This window comes from Tachysurus fulvidraco, chromosome 14 (assembly GCF_022655615.1).
Source record: "Tachysurus fulvidraco isolate hzauxx_2018 chromosome 14, HZAU_PFXX_2.0, whole genome shotgun sequence".
In the NCBI taxonomy this organism is placed as follows: Eukaryota; Metazoa; Chordata; class Actinopteri; order Siluriformes; family Bagridae; genus Tachysurus; species Tachysurus fulvidraco.
Window position 1 is genome coordinate 12,346,716 of NC_062531.1, and position 19,684 is coordinate 12,366,399.

The following is a 19,684-nucleotide window of genomic DNA, read 5'->3' on the forward strand; positions in this document are numbered from 1 at the left end:
GGTCAGTTGTCCACCAGAATTTTGCCATATAATGCAATGTATGAACCTTATACAGATATATCAGCATCTATCCTTCACAAAGTCCTCATACTAATTAATTCTAATGACCTTTTTTGAGTATGTAAAGGAAATGGAAATGAATAAATGAATAACCAGTTATGTAAAATATCTTGTTATTTAAAAGATATAATTCAATGTACCATTAATTTCACCACCTTTCTAGATGTTGTGGACAGCATGCACTGCATTGTTTAGCTCTACAGAGTGGTCAAACATTGTAAGGAGTTCTAATAGCAGCTGACTGAGTTAGCCATCACACTGCACCATGCCTACTCTTCATGAACATTTTCAGTAGAGGAGGTTCAATGGACAAGAGTGTAACATTTTTTTAAATTAAATTTGACTAGTTAAATATAAATACTACGTTGCTGCCAGGACCTTTCACAGAAAATAATCTGATTCAAATTTAGAACTTCCCACAAACAAGTATTTATACTGTAGTAAGTGCAAACAGTGTGTCTATGATATACAGAACCAGTTCTACTACAAGGTATGTTGCAAACATTAGAAAAAGGAAAAGGGATCGTGGAGTGGATAATGTATGTACATTAGAAATGTGTACCACATTTAGGACCGTGCTTCCTATGCAATGGCTTAGAAAAAAATGAGATAAATATGCCTTTTCCCAATCCCGAAATCTACTGGCTGGTTTTAGGACAACCTATGTGTATGTTACACACTATAACAATGGACAAAGAAAACAACTACTTTATTGAACACAGGTGAACAAATCAGTAGATCAGAAACATCAAATGAGTTGCTATCTATCTATCTATCTATCTATCTATCTATCTATCTATCTATCTATCTATCTATCTATCTATCTATCTATCTATCTATCTATCTATCTATCTATCTATCTATCTAATCTATCTGTCTGTCTGTCTGTCTGTCCGTTTGTCTGTCTGTCTGGTTTTCTTTTTTCTTCTCCCAACAAATGGCCAGTGGAAATGCTTGTACTGTAGTGCTAAGGTGTTTTAGTTTTACAACTAAAGTACAAAGTGTGCCTTTTAATATATTAATTAGAATGAATCGTCAGTCTTTCAGACACCAAGGCAGACCTTGATCTTAAAATTTCAGATTCATTTTATTTCTCTGGGATCATTACTACTCACCAGATCATGGTTTGTAGCATTGGAATCATCCTCCGGAAAAGGCTTGGATACTCCCAGAGCCACACAGTTAGCAAAAATGGCTAGGAGAATAAAAATATCAAAAGGTCTGAAGACCTGAGTCAAGGAAGCAGTAGATTAGTTATTGTGATGGACACATCTTAAATTCTTATTATTAAAAAAACAAAAACAAAACATTAAAAAATAAAAGCAGACACCTATTTAATTTCTAGTTTTAATAAGAAACATGAGAGATGTTAAGAGATAAGAGACACCAGCACAGCTTTAGGGTTTCCCAATAGTCTTGAATGATTGAATTGATTCCCAAGAACCTCACATTGACAAATTCCTTTCTAATCCAAATCTGATTATGCAGTTACTACTTCTGTTTGATCACTATTTTTCCTGTTAATTTTTTTTGTATTTAAAGTGTTTTTAGCCTGTTACTGAATGGTTTGGTGAAGAAATTTAGTCAAAGGGTTTGTTAATATTTTGAAACTTTCTTCATTTCACATCTCAAGAAGGAATTCAGTCATTTCTGTGTCTGCCATTTTATCCAGGAACTTGTGTGTGAGCTTCAACCAATCACACTATTCAAATCCCATCCCCGTGAGTGCATTCATATACGATGTGGTCCACACTCTAGTAAATTAAACATGCGCCACCCGGCACAGGTCAGTTTCTGAATAGTTTCTAGGTTCTATAACAGCATTCACACAGAATATTGGCCTTAAATTTCAAACTGTTTATAAATTCTTATTAAAAGAGATTCGGAAAAAATAAACCTTGTTTCTTGAGCTCAAGAACATTTTATGTGTAGAATCACTAATCACAATAAAGTCAAAACCAGGTTTAGGTAGAGTATAGAACCGTGAAGTCCCGAAAACCTGTTAGAGGGTCCAGGTATACTGTCACAGTGCACCTTGTTAGGAATACTTGTACACCTCATTTATACAGTATTATCTGTAGTGTGGCAGCAATGTTAATGTTCACATTAAACATCAGACTGGAAAAATCTATGACCTCAGTGATTTGAACCACGGCATGATTGGCAGACAGGCTGGTTTGAGTATGTCTATTTCGTATGCCACAACCTGACCATGTGCATCCTTTCATAGTCATATTTTACCCATCTTCTGGTGCTTCAACATAGTTGAACAAATGTAGATCTACCTTTCTTTTATCTTCACTTTAGTCACAAGTAGATTATATTAATTATATGTTTATAATTTTTTGTTTGACTTGTACTTCAGGTGAAAATGACCCATTAAAAATTGTGCACATGGCAAACATAAACATATTTGTTTTAAATACACTGTATAACAAATATGTGCAGAAATAAAAAGCACTTTCCATTTTAATTGCACTCATGCTGAAGGATACTTCCACTCGACTATTGACAGTGCAGCCCTGCGGATGGGGTTGTTCAGCTTAAGACAAAAAAGAGCTCTTGGCGCTCGCTGAACCTGGTTGGAGCCTTGCACCTGCTTCTTGCCATGCTGGCTCTTCTTCCTTTGTGTCCCTGTTGAGCTGGTGTTGGAGTTGAGTGTGTCTGTGCGATTTATCCTCGGCTTCCCACTATCTTCCCAGTCATCCTCCTCATCCTCTTCTCTCTCAGCCCCCTCTCCTCCACCCTCTTCCTCCTCCTCCCCTTCTCCACCACCTTCCTCAGACTCCTTGGAGTACCCATTACCTGAAAAGAGCACAGGGCAGAGTGGAGAGGTTTAACTCTGTCATGACCAGCTACTTAGTCTTCTATGAATCTAACAAATTCACAACTGACACATTCATTCATTTTCTACCGCTTATCCGAACTATTCTCGGGTCACGGGGAGCCTGTGCCTATCTCAGGCGTCATCGGGCATCAAGGCAGGATACACCCTGGACAGAGTGCCAATCCATCGCAGGGCACACACACACACACTCTCATTCACTCACACACTCACACACTACGGACATTTTTCCAGAGATGCCAATCAACCTACCATGCATGTCTTTGGACCGGGGGAGGAAACCGGAGTACCCGGAGGAAACCCCCGAGGCACGGGGAGAACATGCAAACTCCACACACAAAAAGCGGAGGCGGGAATCGAACCCCCAACCCTGGAGGTGTGAGGAGAACGTGCTAACCACTAAGCCACCGTGCCCCACAATTGACACATAATCAGTCCAATTAAATTAAATTAATCAATTACCTGACATCATAAATATAAGCAAACCAAGCTTATAAAAATCATTATACAATATTCAAAACAGAAAAGTTTTCTTCTAAAACAGTTTTTGCAACAGTGTCTAGATCACTGCCTTTTAACACACTCACTTAGGACTGAGAAGGACTGAGAACAGAAATACCTTTTATTCTGTCCAATATTGTATGCAATAGACAATTTCTTTATAAAACAATTTTACATTGTTAATTTTTCTCAGAAAGTTACTTTTGTATGTGTGAGGGTGTGTGTGAATAATTTTGTCCTCAGATGACATTTCCCAGTATTATTAATACTACTACTACTACTACTACTACTACTACTACTACTACTACTACTAATAATAATAATAATAATAATAATAATAATAATAATAATAATAATAATGTATTAATAATGTAAAATGTATTAAACATCAGTTTTAAATAGTTAGAGTGTGGTGCTGGATGTAATGCTTCTATCATTTAAAAAAATATACGTAAATTCATGGTCAGAATTACACATGACTGAGACACAGCTAAGTTTTGCTCACCCGGCAGGTATAACTCTTACACAATCAGTGCACTGCACTTTAAGGATTATTACCTTTTTTTTTACACAATTTTTAAAAAAATAAATACTATTATTAATGAACAACAATGTTTGAAATTAATTATATAATGATTTATTTTCCTAATTTAAAAATCAACAACTACAAATATATATTTAAACATATTTTAATATTAATTAAAAAGTGATGGTAAGGAAATAGAGAAATATGATCCTAAGTGTTTGTAACCAAAATTTTCACATAATGTAATGTTTGGGTTCGGCAATTTGGGGAAAGTTTGGGAATAAACATTTCCAGTATTTAAATGCATAATTGTTTAATATGTGTAATATTGAAATAGTTTAATACATATAAATTTACTCATTTAAACCTGTACTGTGTTCTTAAGACAGTCGGTGGTGATTTCTTTTTTTCATATCAAAAAATCAGCAGTGAAAACCTTTGATTATAAGGAGCCTGAAAGCAAAGCTGTGCTAATCAGCCCCTGCCTGTGGTGTGAGGAGATGAGATTTCTACAATAGGTGAGCTGAGCCACACTGTGACAGATGTGACCTACTTCCATGCAAGGACAGAGTCAGTGTGAACGAAAAGGATTCTGGAACAGAGGTTTCTCAGTGCTATTGTACCTGTGGACTCATTTGACTATCTGCTGGCTAAATAACAGCCCAGCTACCACATAACAGGAATGAGAGAGAACTGGACTGTTTACTAAGTTTAATTTCCTTATTTCCATTAAGAATAAAGTGAAGTCTATAACCATCTTTAATTTTTGTTTTCATCGTATATCAAAACAGACAGAACAGTTCTGTCTAACGGTGAACCCGATCATTCCTTAAAAGACGAAGCAGAAAAAAATAAAATAATGTTTTATTTTAAACAATATTAATTTTTAGTCACACTCCAATCAAAATATTTGATTCGCAGATTTCTTTTATGCTATAAATTATGCAGATTGACATGATAAAAATCTTGCATGTAGACAAGACTCACCTCACAAACCCACAGAGTGTCATCATCAACATTGCACTAAGAGGATATTGGTATAAATTTAGGCTTTTCTGTATTTAAAATTGAATTGGTTTGTACTACTGAAATGCTACTTTGTCTACAGTCATTTACATAAATCTTTTATTTTTTATAATATGTATCAATTGTTTAAAACTTATATGTATATTTTGTGATATGTATAATTTATGACTTACAATGCATTTGCATGTGGATATCAATCTTATTACATCACTGAATCTTATAATATATGGTATAATGTAACAGGCAGCTTAGGATCATTAATGCAGCTCACTTATTTAGCTTTATTTGTTTTTATTTATTTATTTATTTATTTATTAGATTGCATGTAAACAATCTGGAGACTTTAAAATACATTCTTGAAATGTGTCAGATTAAATGTGGAGCAGCAACATCTGGCCAAAGCAATGCAGGAAATGGGTTGATAATCGGCACAGCTGGAGGCGCATAACCTTCATTTCTCATTAAAGCTTCTGTTGAATATTTCTGCTTCTGGAATTAGTCGAGTTTTTCTTCTCAGTTGTTCTCCAAGCGGCGCAAAGCCACATTTACGCATAGATTTCCTCAAAAACACGAGTGTAACTGGGACTCCATTCCATATGCCTTCAAATGAGTGGAAATCTGAGATTTAAGGGAATGTTGAAGACTTACTTTTCCGGTTCTCCTCATTCATGTCGGATTTGCTTTGCTGCCTTTCACCTCATCATTACGCTGTGCATGATGTTCAGCATCAGTCTCCACTAAGTCCCATTTATTTACTCAAACCGAATCACACACAGCACTTCGTTCATATAGGTCGAATCCTGCTATGCGGCTTTGCGTAACCCATTGATTAAAGTCGAATAAATTCACGCGCAAATCCCAGAGATTCAAACGCGTCCCTGATCACAGGCAGAAAAAACGCGCAAGTTTGTAGATAATGAGGAAGGAACCCGCAGCTGTTTGACAAAGCAGGATATCAGCCGTCTTTCTCTGATTATCTCCGCATCTGAGCCGCCGGTTCGGGATTAAAGCAAAACAGGTGGTTTAGAGCAAACCGTAGCTTGGAAACTTATTAAAAAGAACAGGGAGGGATTCGGAACAGATAAATATATGGAGCGTCGACAGGAGGGTTGCCAGATTGAATGATTCTCAATCTTTAAACCCTCCCAGTTCACTGTAAACCAGCCCAGAACGCACCTATAAATACAAATCACTGATGCGCTGTCTCCAAAAGTACATGTTTAAATAACGTTACAAGGAAGACAGGTATGTTAATAAGTCAGAATATTTTAACTATTTGAATAGTTTTTATTGTTTGTGAGTAGGTTATGAGGAAGGCTGAGTGTTCAGTGTAAAAAATATGTTCCATTTACATTTACAAACTGGATTTACATTTATATTTATGGCTTCTGGCAGATTCTATTCACTAAAGTGACTTAGTGAAGTTTTCATGAATACACCATGATATTTGTCCACTAGGCGATGAACTTCTGCGGAATATTTTAAGACTAAAAACACTGTTAAGGAGGTACTATATTGAAAGAAAAATAAAGTGCTGTAAGATGAACAGTAAACAACTGTAACACGCAATACTGTAATAGCTTACAAAGCATCAAATAATTTATTATAAATTACTTTTTCATCAATGCAACATATGCTACTTAGTTGAAGACCAACAATGGATGTTTGATGGTGGTGGATTTGAACACTTGACCTACTGCTCTGTCAAACAAAGCCTTAAAGATGATCTACTTATAGTAGAATCTATGTATAGTAGAAAATGAATTAACAGCATAAAAACACCACTTGTTGTGGTGACTCATTGGGAAAGGATTTGTGGTACAAGCTAGAAGGTTGTCTGTAAACAAATGTACAGTATTGGAGTACATGTTAATTTTATTTTATTTTTTACGATGTATTTATACCACAAGATTTATTGCAGTACTTTTTTGTTTACTGTATAGATCTACAGTATTTTTTTACATGCTTTGGGGGAAATATCTTCAGATTTTCAGAAAAAAAGGAAATTGTGATTGAATCCCCAAACCATGAAAAGCTATTAATTTGCTTAATATAACTGTATACAAAAATAGTTAAAAGCACATTTTGTAGCCGAAAAAAGGGGGGTTCTAAACCAATTCAAATACAATTTTACCAGATGAGTTTCATTTGATATGGATAGTTAAAGCAGGTCACAGAAATCAAAAGTGTCAATGTGGACCACATCTGCTAAAGAATCTGGACTTTATCCATATAAATATTAAAGCTCTCAGTAAATTGAACGTCATTTAAAACTTTGCCTCAAAATTTCTGCGATCTTCAAAGTGGTATGTCACAATAATGTTTTGAAAAATAGGTTTTAAAATACACAGAATTATGTCCCTCTTTGGCACGGTGGCTTAGTGGTTAGCACGTTCGCCTCACGCCTCCAGGGTTGGGGGTGTGTACAACTGGTACAACTCTAAACCACCTCAATGCTTCCAGTACTCTGACTTCCTCCCCAGTCAAAGACACGCATTGTAGGCTTACTGACATCTCTAAATTGTCTGGAGTATGTGAGTGAGCATGTGCAGGGATTGTGCCCTGTGATGGTAGGCACCTCATCCAGGCTCCAGGTTCCCTAAAGCCCTGTGTACAATAAACAGTTAAAGAAAATGGATGGAAAGAGGTTTTAATGAAATGATTTTCTTCTAAAAGCAATATTTATTGCAAATAATCAAATATTGCACCATAGTACATTATCTAACTTGGTTAATGGATTTCAGCATGCATATTGTTTCAGTGTAATCCTACTTAACCCTTGACGATTTTTTTGTTGATGTGTCTACTCAACCATCAGCTAAACATGAGACAACAGTGTGTGAGTGTGTGTGTGTGTGTGTGTGTCAGTACCAGGACTACCAGAGAACAGCTAATGAGCCATTGAGCATTTAGCTGTGTGCTGGAACTGTATCCCGTCCTAATTATATGACAGTGACAATGATTAGTTTAAGGACAGCCTTTATTTGCCACTTTCATTTTTTATTTACTTTTGATTATTTATTATGTACAAAAATACTGAAACAATAATTTTATTTTAATATTTTTGTCGCTGATTTGTGTTTTGAGACTGGTGAATATATACTGCCCTCTAGCTGTACATTATGGCATTTTTTATTATATGACATCACAAAATATTGCAAGTTAGATTCACCCTTAATCTCCTATTGTTTACACATTCTTTCTGCTGTCATCTCTCTCTCTCTCTCTCTCTCTCTCTCTCTCTCTCTCTCTCTCTCTCTCTCTCCCTTCTCTGGTAACATGCAGTGTTAAGTGTTTTTAAGTATATGTGACAGGTGAGAACACAGTGGATTCAGATAAAAGGTGAAAAACAATGAATGTTACATACTATGTGCAACTGTTTTTTGTATGTAGTATGCTTATTTGTATGAAGTATGTAGTTTGTTTCTTTTATTAAACAATTCCATGCAAATTACAATTCTACATTTGATTAGATAGTAATCAAAGTTTGAGTAATGCTAGTTTGAGTAATCAAATGTATCTGGCTGCAACACAAACATCTGTGTATCTTGTGATATGTTCACAGTAAAACCTATATGGCCTTATTTTATTCACACTCAATATATGAAAACTTACTAAATTAACCATTAAACATTTATTATCAGTAGTAGTAGCATTATTATTAATCATCATCATCATAGGCAGCAGCATCTTCATCAGAATAAATGATAATAATAATAATAATCATCATCATCATCATCATCATCAGCAAACAAACAAAACACACAAAGGTGAATCATGTTACGATGATCAGCGTGTCCCAAAAATGACGTTTCCGGGTAACACGCTGCTTAGCCACGGTATCCAGGATACTTCTGTTTCCATGGCAAGGCGATAGTGTACGCGGAGAACGCGCTCGCGCACTAGCCATAAGCTTTTCGGTGTTCCACACACTGCATCCTTCCGCAGTGGCCTAGCGCTTTCTCGGGAGACCGTTAAATGACCGTTGGTTTGAACCGGAAGTGGGGGCGATGCTGCGAGTAGCTTTAGCGGCAGTACGTCATGGAAGAGCGTAAACAGTGAGCGCATTTGCTGATGTCAGCACTGAGCTACAGGGGCAGCAGAGCATTGCAGTAGAGAGAACAGGTTACCATGCCTACCTGTCACCATGGCTACGGCCCAAAACCGCATACCGCACTAAACACTATCAAAATAATAATAAAAATACATTTAAACAAATAAAAATCACTTAAGAGCTTAATGTTAAACAATTTAAGGCCTTAATAGGGCTGTTTAGAAAAGTGCAAATCTCACTTAATCATGTATCAGGTGTCATATTTAGGATAATTATATTTAATAGGTTATATTCATTGTTTTATTTTATTAGATAATGGCGTTTAAATGGCGATTAGTCTAATAACAATTAGTTTTACACAAAGTAAGATAAGCCGGATTTACTTTACATTCCTGTAGTCTGTAACACAATTTAAACACAAATTTTGTTCACATTTGTACATTCATATTCGATTAAACCAGTATGACTAAAACACACGTCCAAAAGTAAACACGAACAACAATCAGTGTTGTAGGTTACATTAAATCCCAGACTGTGCACAATGTAACTGCTGTGTGACTGAAGTATTTAGGTGAGCGCTGGTGTTCAGACACAAATGCAGGCTTCTTATCCAATCGAGTCCCCCAATAGGCGGGTCCTAATCTCTCCCCATCCGGGGCTCCGCTCGCCTCTGTGGCTTCTTATCACCGCTTCCTTATCGCCGAACCCGGGACTCACAGAGCGGCTCTGATCGCGGTGTCATCATTTGGACCGGTACAGTTTTATCCAAAGGAGCTCTAAAAGGCATGGCTACTGCGCTGTAATGCTGCGCTGCTCTCTCCTTCTGTTACAAGCCCATCCATCCTCAACATCAACATCAGCAGCAGTGCAGTGCTATGGATCCGTAAGCTAAGCCGCGTCCTCATATACATACTACAGACAGCAGGATTCCGCAGGCTCCAGCTCCAGGCTCCTTCTCCGGTAGTGATTTTAGTGCGCTTTTAATAACCACATTAGAGCCGCAAGGCAACGCGTCGACGGAGGAAGCTGGAATTATGAAGGTATGTTGTATTTATTTATCCATATGCTTTATTACACTTGCTGCCTTTTTCATTTCCACCCCTTTTGCGCGCGACACGTCATGCCCACTACCGCTACGGTACAACTTCCATTATGCGAAATATTACGCTAGCATTAGCGTGTTTGTCTTGTTTGCTGACGGTAGCTGTGTTTTATTTCAGTGGTGTCCGTCGTTACACGGTTTTAAAAGCTTTCCTTGCTCGCAGTTTAAATCAAACACGACGTTTGTTTTGTGTTTAAACGTATAACACATGACGCGGTGTCTCCTGAGGCAACAATGTCGCTTCGTGGACAAGCTTGTTTCCTTTCTACTGTTTACTCAACAGTAAGTGGGTGCTGGAGCTTTACATGATGTGGCAGTGGACAGAGTTTTGTCCAAACCTGTCCTGACAGTTTCCAAAAGGTGTGTGTGTGTGTGTGTGTGTGTGTGTGTGTGTGTGAGAGAGAGAGAGAGAGAGAGACCTGGAGCATTTCAGTGTACTCATGTAGCACTCAGATTTATTTTTCTTTTCACATTTCCCAAGGATTTAATTGACTAGGCTAAGCTAATTAGGTGCATGATTAGGTTCATATTTATTACCAGATGCAGGACTCTATGTACACCAACCTCTGGAGTCTCCTGTAGTTCTGTTCATGGTGTAAATAATCCTAATTGTAGTCATTGACTAGCACCAGGCGTTCAATTGAGTTCAGTATAAAAGCCCACAGTGTACTTACCCATGTGTCAGTGTAGTTTTGTGTAAGTTCACACTGTGACCTGGAAGACTAAGCATTCATAGTAATAACTATCACTAATGCATTTGATCCTGACCTGGAACAATACATCTGATCTCTTGTATTTTTCTGATTCCATCCACTGACCAATCACGCATGTGAACATAAGCTACAAACTGTCTTATACAATACTGTAAGCCGTTATTACACTTTATTAAACCACTTTTTTCATAGCCTGGCAAAGGAAGCTTACAGATAGTTGGGTTGTTTATTGTGAAGGTGTCAGTATGGGTTAAAGGTTTCATATTGACAGTTTTGATTTCACAGCTGTATGAGAGATGAAAAAACATGAGATCAATGCAGCTCTAGTAAATATTCATGCTGAATACAGGGAATGTTGGCGAGGTGAATATTCTTTGGATGGCTAAGCAGATTTCTGGCAGTACAGAATGGCTTCAGTAAACAGAACAGACAATATTTCAGGAGGGGTCATTTTTAACTGTGGAGTCAGCATGCACTGAAGGACCTGTTATACATGCTTACACATTCAGATGTTTACACCAGACACATGCCAGCTGGATGCCGCATGTCTTTCTCTCTCTCTCTCTCGTGCTCTTGCGCTCTCTCTCTCTCGTGCTCTTGCGCTCTCTCTCTCTCTCTCTCTCTCTCTCTCTCTCTCTCCTTCTTCTTGTTCTTCTTTGTGTACTGTTCTTCATTTTTTACTTTCCTTTCATGTCTTCTCAGTTTTTTTGTCTAATCTCTAATCCTTTCCTTTCCTTCACTCTTCTCTTTATCACTCATTTCCTCACATTGACACTTGTCACCTTTCATTTTATTTTCTTCCCTCTAATCTCCCTTCTTTTTTTTCTTTTCGCTTCTCTTCCTTACACTCCTCTCTTCTTCTCTCCTTGTACTGTATGCTCCATTCAGCCCTACCAGCCATAAAGCTCAATAGCATGAAGGTTAAAAGACACGATGCATTATGCAAACTGCAGGTGCCGGTTGGGGGGTATTCATATGAAAATGTGTTCAGGTACATTGAAGATGCGTTTCTACAAAACTGCTTCAATTTATCCAAGTGGATGTGTGGAGCAGTTTGTAATAAGAGCACCAAATAACATTAATAACTTGAGCTGAGGGGATGTATAAGTGGAAAAGAGCTTCATACCAAGGTGTTCGGGGAAAGCCTGACAGAAAAGTGTTGTCCCCCATTCGAGGTAGTGTATTAGCAAGTATTTTACAGTAACATATAACTTGAAAGCGCTTTTCCTCCTTTATTAGGATCTTTTGGTGCTGATGTGGGGGAAAAGTCAAAATAGCTTCTGGCTCTCCAGCCCTCAGAAAGCTTTAATGATTCTGTGTAGAATGCCAAGCTGTGCTAGCTCAACCGCTTCACACACTAGTAAGCCGCAGTGCGTTGCTGCAGAGTGTTTTTAAAATGTGTCTTTAAGCAATGTATAATATTGATGAGGGCAGACGCAACTTTCTGAAGATAGAGTCTGTGACGTTTTGTCTCGTAATACTTTGCTGTGTCAAAACAGGAGGAATCAAACCATTCTCACATAATGGCATAAATATCTAAGAAAGAATGTGAAAAGTGTGTTTGTTTCAGTACAAGCAATATGTATATCTTTTTGCAGATTGAACCGTCAAGAAAACCTACCTGTTCTTCACAGAGTTTATTATAAATTTTCTATTGACATGTTTATGAATCCAGCGTGTTTTGGGAAACCATTCCTCATTACATCCTGATGTTCCTTCTTCCTGTTGGCCGGGTGCCTCCGGAACCTTAAGTTTTCAATTAAAGCCATGCTCAATTGGAGCTCATCTATCACCTCATTGGAGGGCCCCTGCAGAATTGATCTCCCTCTTGCATTTTATCTCCTGCAGACCTCTCAGCTTCAGGCTAATTAGGACTGGTGCAGGAACTCTACAGCTGAACAGGATATCGATGAAAGCAGCAACGTCAAAGTGTACTATACCGTATAAATCTGTGCTATCCAAAGTACTCAGGCAAACGCTTGCAAAGTCATTTTCTTCTTCTTATACCGTTACCTTTAATAGGGTATATCTTTAATATGCTAATATGGTATAGAGTGGTAACCAATAGAAATATCACATTTATATTACTCCCTCATTTATCATTTATTATCTATCCTATTTTTGTTTTCAGTCTTTTTTATTTTAACATTTTATCTGCCTCAGCATATATTTAATCATTGAACTATCTTCACTATATGGCCAAAAGTTTATGGACACCTGACCATCACAACTATATTTGTTGTTCATTCAGGATTCAAAAGTTTCCCTTTTGATGTTAATAACCTCCACACTTCTGTGAACGCGTTTGTCTGGACTTTGAAGTGTGGCTTTGGGGATTTGGGTTCATTCAGCTACAAGCACATAAGTGAGATCAGGCACCGATGTCATGTTAGGAGGTCTGGGGTTCAGTCAGTGTTTCAGTTCAACCCAAAATGTGTTCAGTTGGTCAGTGGTCTCGAGTTCTTCCACTCAAACTTTGGCAAAACTTTGTCTTTATGAAGCTACATTTGTGTCATGCTAGAACAAGTTTATGGCTCTTAGTTCCAGAGTGAAGGCAAATTGTAATGCTACAGCATACAAAGACAGCGTACAGCGTACAAAGTGTCCTTCAAGTTTGTTGCAACTGTTTGAGAAATATGCACATATGGCTGTGAAGGTCAGGTGTACACACACACACACACCACTGACCACAGAGTGTTTCTGTGTCATTCATCTAGCTCTTATTAATATAACTATATTTCCTAATTACATCATCACTTAGTAAAATAAGAAGCGAAGGTCTGTCTATCTAGGTGTTCGATTGGTCCAGAGAGAGGTGTGTAAGGAGACCTTCACCTCAGCAGGATATTCATGTAGCCAGAAAGTTTTTGAAAGGCCAAAGAGGACACATTTAATTACACAGGTGTGTTAAACAGATACGTGACCCGGATGTTGCATTTTTTTCATCCATTGGTCATCAGTAAAGTCTTTATCCTGGGTCAGGGGCACTGTGCTGTATATAAAAGATGAGATTTTGTGAAATAGAACCAATATAAATATCATAGGCAAATACAAATAAAGGTAATAATTACAGAAATGTGTGTGAGTGGGATTAAAAAAAAGAAAAAGTCCCATGCAGCAGATTTAGTCCAGGGGTTTTGAATTAATGAAAGAAATTCATATTTTTGAGTCAGATCATCTTGCCAGTTAGAGCTGACTCTTTCAGCTTCCTAACACCTTGTAGCCATTTTTCTTTTTAAATCAGATTTTGTAATCTTTTGAGCAGTGATTGTTCTTTTTTTATTATTTTTTTTAACTGTCACTGAAACTGGGGAAAGATGGCTTAATGGTTAACATATTTGCCTTGCACCTTCTGCTCTTTGTGCCTAGAGTTTGCATGTTATTCCTGGGCTTCACTTTCCTATGGGTGCTAAATTGCCGTGTGTGTGTGTGTGTGTGTGTGTGTGTGTGTGTGTGTGTGTGTGTGTGTGTGTGTGTGTGTGTGTGTGTGTGTGTGTGTGTGTGTGTGTGTGTGTGTGTGTGTGTGTGTGTGTGTGTGTGTGTGTGTGTGTGTGTGATTGCGTCCTGTGATTGGTTGACACCCTGTCTTATGTGTCTCCTCCTCGTGCCCTGAGCCCCCTTGGACAGGCTTCAGGTTCTCCTTGACCCTGTGTAGGATAAGCGGTACAAAAAAACAGATGGATGTCTGAAAGTGTTTCATGAAATATCAGTCAAAAATCTTGTTTAATTTTTACTAATTGACATCTCTGATTTGATGTCATTGTGGTCTGAGCTTCATTTTCTCAGCCCTCTTAATCCTCTCAGTCACATGTAGTATGTCTTTAGTAAGCAGTAGTGCAGTGGATCTTCCTGTCACACACCTGGGAGTCAAATGTACGTCTCACTATTCACACAACCGAAGAGCTCAAAGGATGAACAGACGTATCCATGGAAGCATTTTGAGTAAATTATACCACAAGTTTGACGGTGTCTAAACAGGTAGAAAAAAAAAAAGCCCAACAGTGAGTCAGCCCTCAATGTTTACCTTCACAAATGACACATCGTGAGTTTGAACACTGATATCGGTATCAAGCTGTCGAAAGTGTCCGTGCAGACCACCCTGGTGATTAGGATAGAACTTGACGGTGTCTCAATTAGGCTGCTCCATGCTATCATTAACGTCCACACCTTCAAATATTTTCAGAAATGGTTAAACATGATAGAGTTTGCCTTTCTATTTTTTAGTTCTTTCAGACATTTCAGTATTTGTCCCAAAAAAATACCCAGAATGATTTTATTCTCAAGATCTCAGCATGCCTAGGAGAAAACAGGGTGAAACTGAGGACATGGTTTGATCTCGCATATACAGATATAGCACAGATTATTTTCCAGAAGGAAGATTTCAGATTTTATGTAGCCCACTGGCAGGATACATTTGCGAATCATGTGAAAGATCTATTCCTGAGATCCCATGAGATGAAGAGATCAGTGTGTATATGTGTGTTTGTGTGCGTGCCTGTGTGTGTGGGCATCATTTTAGACAACGTGTAGACCAAATTTCTCCCATATTTTTATTTTTTTTTAAATGCTGCTTTATTTAAAAAAGAAAACCATCTAAATAGTTTCCTTTCACCACTGAGGTTGAGGTGTAGGTTTAGCACAAATTAGCTGTATATCAGAAAAAGGTAGAAGGGCGTACAAGTAGAAGGACCTCAAAAGGACAGTAAGCACTGTGCTGAACAAGCAGACAGCTTATGATACACAGAGTTACGTTTTAGTGACGTATTGCACCTATGAGCTAGATTTGCAGTAAATGAAATGTAGAAAGCTTCTTCAGTCTTCCTGCTTGAGGAACATGTGTCTATAATGCCCTTGGCTGTATTACATAGCTGTGAATACAAAGAAAATGACAAAGTGGACTTTGATACTCTGTCCGAATTGTTCACACCTCTGTTTGCTTTTTGATTAACCTAAATAGGACATGCATACCTCAGGTGACCTGTTTGACCAATGGAATGAAAATGGTAACCTGTTATTGTGTTTATGTGGCCTCCAGCGTTTTTTAAATCCCACTTACGCTCTCTCTCTCTCTCTCTCTCTCTCTCTTGCTGTCTCTCTCTTTCTTAGTAAATGAATATTGAGAAAGCTGCAGGTGATCTGCAGCAGTGTTCTAGTCTCAGTGAGCTAATCGTGTGTAGTCCCCCCAACACACACGCGCGCACACACACACACACACACACACACACGCACACACACACACGCCTCTACTTCGCAATTCCCTATTCCCCACAGTGCTTATCAGCGAAAGTCCTCTTACTTAATACTTGCCCTTTGCTCTGCAGTGCCACTATAATAAAATGTTTGAACGAATCACATGCAGTACACAAATACCCTCAAATGCTTTTACATCCAGGTTTTTTCTCAAAGAGCGTTCATTCCGATTCATTTATTTGCTAACCAATTCATTTATTTTGTCTATTGTACCAGTGCTGTAAAGTTCCACCGAAGGGACTTCCGTACACGTTAGTAATGAAAGTTAGGTGATAGACAATCTGATTGTCTTTATAATCACTTTTAAAGAAGTCACGTGTTAAAGCTGTCATCGATGAGTCTTGAGTCATGTGTAAAATTGTATGGGCCTAGTATCACTATAGTGTTATTAAGACCTGATATAGCCTTATGCATTTTTAATGAACTCTGGGAAGCCGTGTTTGTGGATTCCGTCACCCCCCCTCGCTTGTTTTGACCATCTGTTTGCTTATTTTTGTTTCAATTTCGAGACTCAGCCTTATGTATTCAGCCTGCAGATTGCCATAGGGAAGCAAAACTCCCTGCTGAATAAGATTTATGATTGAATGCATGAGGAAAGCTTATTTCCCGTGTAAACTTCGAAAGAATTAAGAACTGTGCATTACCGATCCACTATTTTTGTGATGCCTTGTGGCTTTTATTCCTGTCAAGGTGAAAAAAAGATATATTTAACTGCACCTGTAAGTGAAAGCCTGAATGGACATTGGTGTTCAGGTATTTAAAGCACTAAAGTATTTAATACTTTAGTACTTTACAGGAAAAAACAAATTAGATCATTTATATGGTCTTCCAATCTTCCAAGTCTTTGTTTTGTTCAGTGATTTTACTAGTTGCCTATAAATAAACTCTGTCTCAAATGGTGCATTTGTATATTTTTAGTGTGAGAAACGCATTCACACTGAGAAACTCATTACGATTTACATACTGTTAATTCCCAGGTACTAAAGACTTACTAAAGACTACAGACTTGTTTATCCTACACAGTTCAAAGACGCTTGATCAGATTTAGATTTGGAGAATTTGGAGGCCGTTTGAACACCTTGAGCTCTTTGTCAAACCTCAAACCATCCCTGAACAATTTTTGCAGTGTGGCAGGAAGCATTATGCTGCTGAAAGACGTCACCGCCATTAGGGAATACTGTTGAAGGGGCTACTTATTCTGCAACACTGTTTAGGTAGGTGGTATGTGTCAAAGTAACATCCGCAATGTTACAAGTAGTAACATTGCCCGGAGCATCACACTGCCGCTTTCCTTCCCACAGTGCATCCTGGTACCATGTCTTCCTCAGATGAGTGGCACACACACCCTCGGACATCTACGTTATATAAAGCAAAGCTTGATTTGTCAGAGCAGGATGCCATCTTCCGTTTCTCCATTATTCAGTTCTAATGCTCATGCCCATTGTAGGTGCTTTTGGTAGTTAGCATAGGCACTCTTACTGGCCTGGAAGCTGTGATGCACTGTGTGTTCTGACAGCTTTTCAACACAGCCAATATGAACTTTTTTTAGCAATTTGTGCTACAGTAGCTCTTCTGTGGAATGGGACCAGTCAGGCTATTCTTTGCTACTTATGCTCCCCTTGGGTGCCCATGACCCTGTCACTGATTCACTGGTTGTTGTTCTTTGGACCACATTTGTAGGTAATAACAACTGCATACTAGGAACACTACACAAGAACTGATGTTTTGGTGATGCTTTGTCCCAGTCATCTAACCATCACAATTTAGCCTTTGTCAAAGTCTCTCAGATCTTGCACTTGTCCATTTTTCCTGCGTCCAACAAATCAGCTTGAGGAGCTGACTGTTCACTTGCTGCCTATTATATCCCCTTGACAGGTTAGACATTATAACCGGATATTGACTGTTGTTCTTGTCATTTTTCACTGATTTCTTTTGTTATACAGTAACTCATCTGTTTATTCCATTTAGCAACTCGTCACACTAAGATAGAGTATCACAAAAACGTATATCTTACCACAACCTATATTTATGAGATTATTAAAAATCCTTTTTCTAGATGCATAGAACTATTTCACATTTTCTTGAAACTTGACATGAATAAAATGTGTGGAATAGATTTTAGTGATAATATATATTTGGTTTGTTGTAACTGTTATAATAGGAAATCGTAGACAGAGTTGACTATTTAAGACATTTTTGCACCACAAGGCATCGAGGAAGCGGAACACACTGCTTGGCCACAGGATTAAGTTTAGCGACTCTGCACAAGCATAACTAGGTGATATCAAACCAGATTGTTGCTAATTAAGTAAGATAGATTATATCGTAGATGCTAATTAACTGCTATTCATAACCAGCAGGTATTTACATGCATTTATTTGGGTGGAAATGGAAACAGGTGGAGTAGCTCAATGTGGTCCAAACCGCATTATCACATACTGAGGTACCTTATTAGTGCAGACACTAGAGCAACCGTTTCACCATTAAACTATCAGTATGAGATATAACTCACACTGATAGTAGAGATAACTGAAAACTAGTTGCTTATAATCTAAACTGAATTTCTGCTGCACTGCTGGCAGACAATTGTTTCTTAAAGGGAATGAGAAGAGTCAAACTGATTGTAGATCACCTAATTGTACCTCTTGATAATGCTTTCAGTTCACCCCAGCCTACTTTTTACTATTATGCAGCTCTGTACCAGGTCAATGCTTCCTCCACCCGGTCTCAGAGACACCAACAATATCTTTAAAGCCTACAAAAAAAAGGCTACAATCGTATGCATAATATTTGTGCTACGGAAATATGGCGTTTTACAAGATACAGAGAATGATTTTAACTATTGCAAACTCTTTTATTTACAGAACTAATTTGTGGCGGCCCCGCCAAAACTGCTAACATGTTTTAATGTTTCTCCTTGCAGCGTTGGTGCCATGTCTAAGGCTACAGTCAAGAAGCTGCACTGGCGTTCCAAAGTTCAGGAGAGCTTTGTTCCTTTAGGTGGAGCCTCGGGGGAGCTGGGTGTAGCCATTGGGGGTGGTGCCGACTATGGCGAGTTCCCATTCGTCACAGCAGCACCTGGAGGAGGCGCCACGGTGGGTGACATCATCCTGGAGATTGGTGGTACTCCTGTCCTGGGCATGACCCTGGGAGACGTCAGAGGGGTTCTGAACTCGTGTCCTCATCCCATCCGCATCAAAACAGTTCTACCAGGTAAAAGCAGCAAAGCATATTTGATTATTCCAGGGAATTTTGATTTGCTGAGTAGGAGATTCTTGCTGTATCTGAGGAATATATTGGCATGTCCGCTCGCTGCTGCGACATATTTTAATGCAGCTTTATACATGTGTGATTTGATATAATTTGGGGATCAAAGTATTCTGAAAATGCATCCAGAAAATCCTTCTAATTTTCCCCAGACGCCATGTCGTCCTCTTTTTTCCTCGTCCTCTTCCTATTTTTAAAAAGCATGTAGTGATCCATATTAGTACATCAGACATTAGTGACAATCTGCAATCTACTCTCTTCTTGCTACCACAAGTTAATTGCTGAAACACAGCATGGTTCTTTCAAGATCATTCATCTTGGACCTAAACTGAATCTGGAA

At 38.3% G+C, this 19,684-nt stretch overlaps 2 protein-coding genes across 7 annotated transcripts in view; one reads left to right on the forward strand and one right to left on the reverse strand.

Annotated features, from left to right (window-relative positions):
• cacna1fb (calcium channel, voltage-dependent, L type, alpha 1F subunit) overlaps nt 1–6,052 on the reverse strand; it is a 40,066-nt gene extending 34,014 nt beyond the window's left edge. For both annotated transcript variants that reach the window (XM_027167291.2, XM_047800024.1), the window contains exons 1-3: nt 5,607–6,052; nt 2,556–2,865; nt 1,176–1,281 (exon numbers count right to left, since the gene is read on the reverse strand). In XM_027167291.2, the coding sequence (XP_027023092.2) occupies nt 1,176–1,281; nt 2,556–2,865; nt 5,607–5,628 (438 nt within the window). In that variant the 5' untranslated portion in view covers nt 5,629–6,052. The remainder of the gene's footprint in view (nt 1–1,175; nt 1,282–2,555; nt 2,866–5,606) is intronic.
• A 3,318-nt stretch (nt 6,053–9,370) lies between these two features.
• Nucleotides 9,371–19,684, forward strand: part of magixa (MAGI family member, X-linked a) — a 69,135-nt gene continuing 58,821 nt past the window's right edge. For 2 of the 5 annotated variants that reach the window (XM_027166893.2, XM_047823170.1), the window contains exons 1-2: nt 10,069–10,396; nt 19,001–19,290. In XM_027166893.2, coding sequence (XP_027022694.2) covers nt 10,323–10,396; nt 19,001–19,290 — 364 coding nt within the window. In that variant the 5' untranslated portion in view covers nt 10,069–10,322. The other 3 variants (XM_027166894.2, XM_027166895.2, XM_027166892.2) reach the window with 3 other exon arrangements.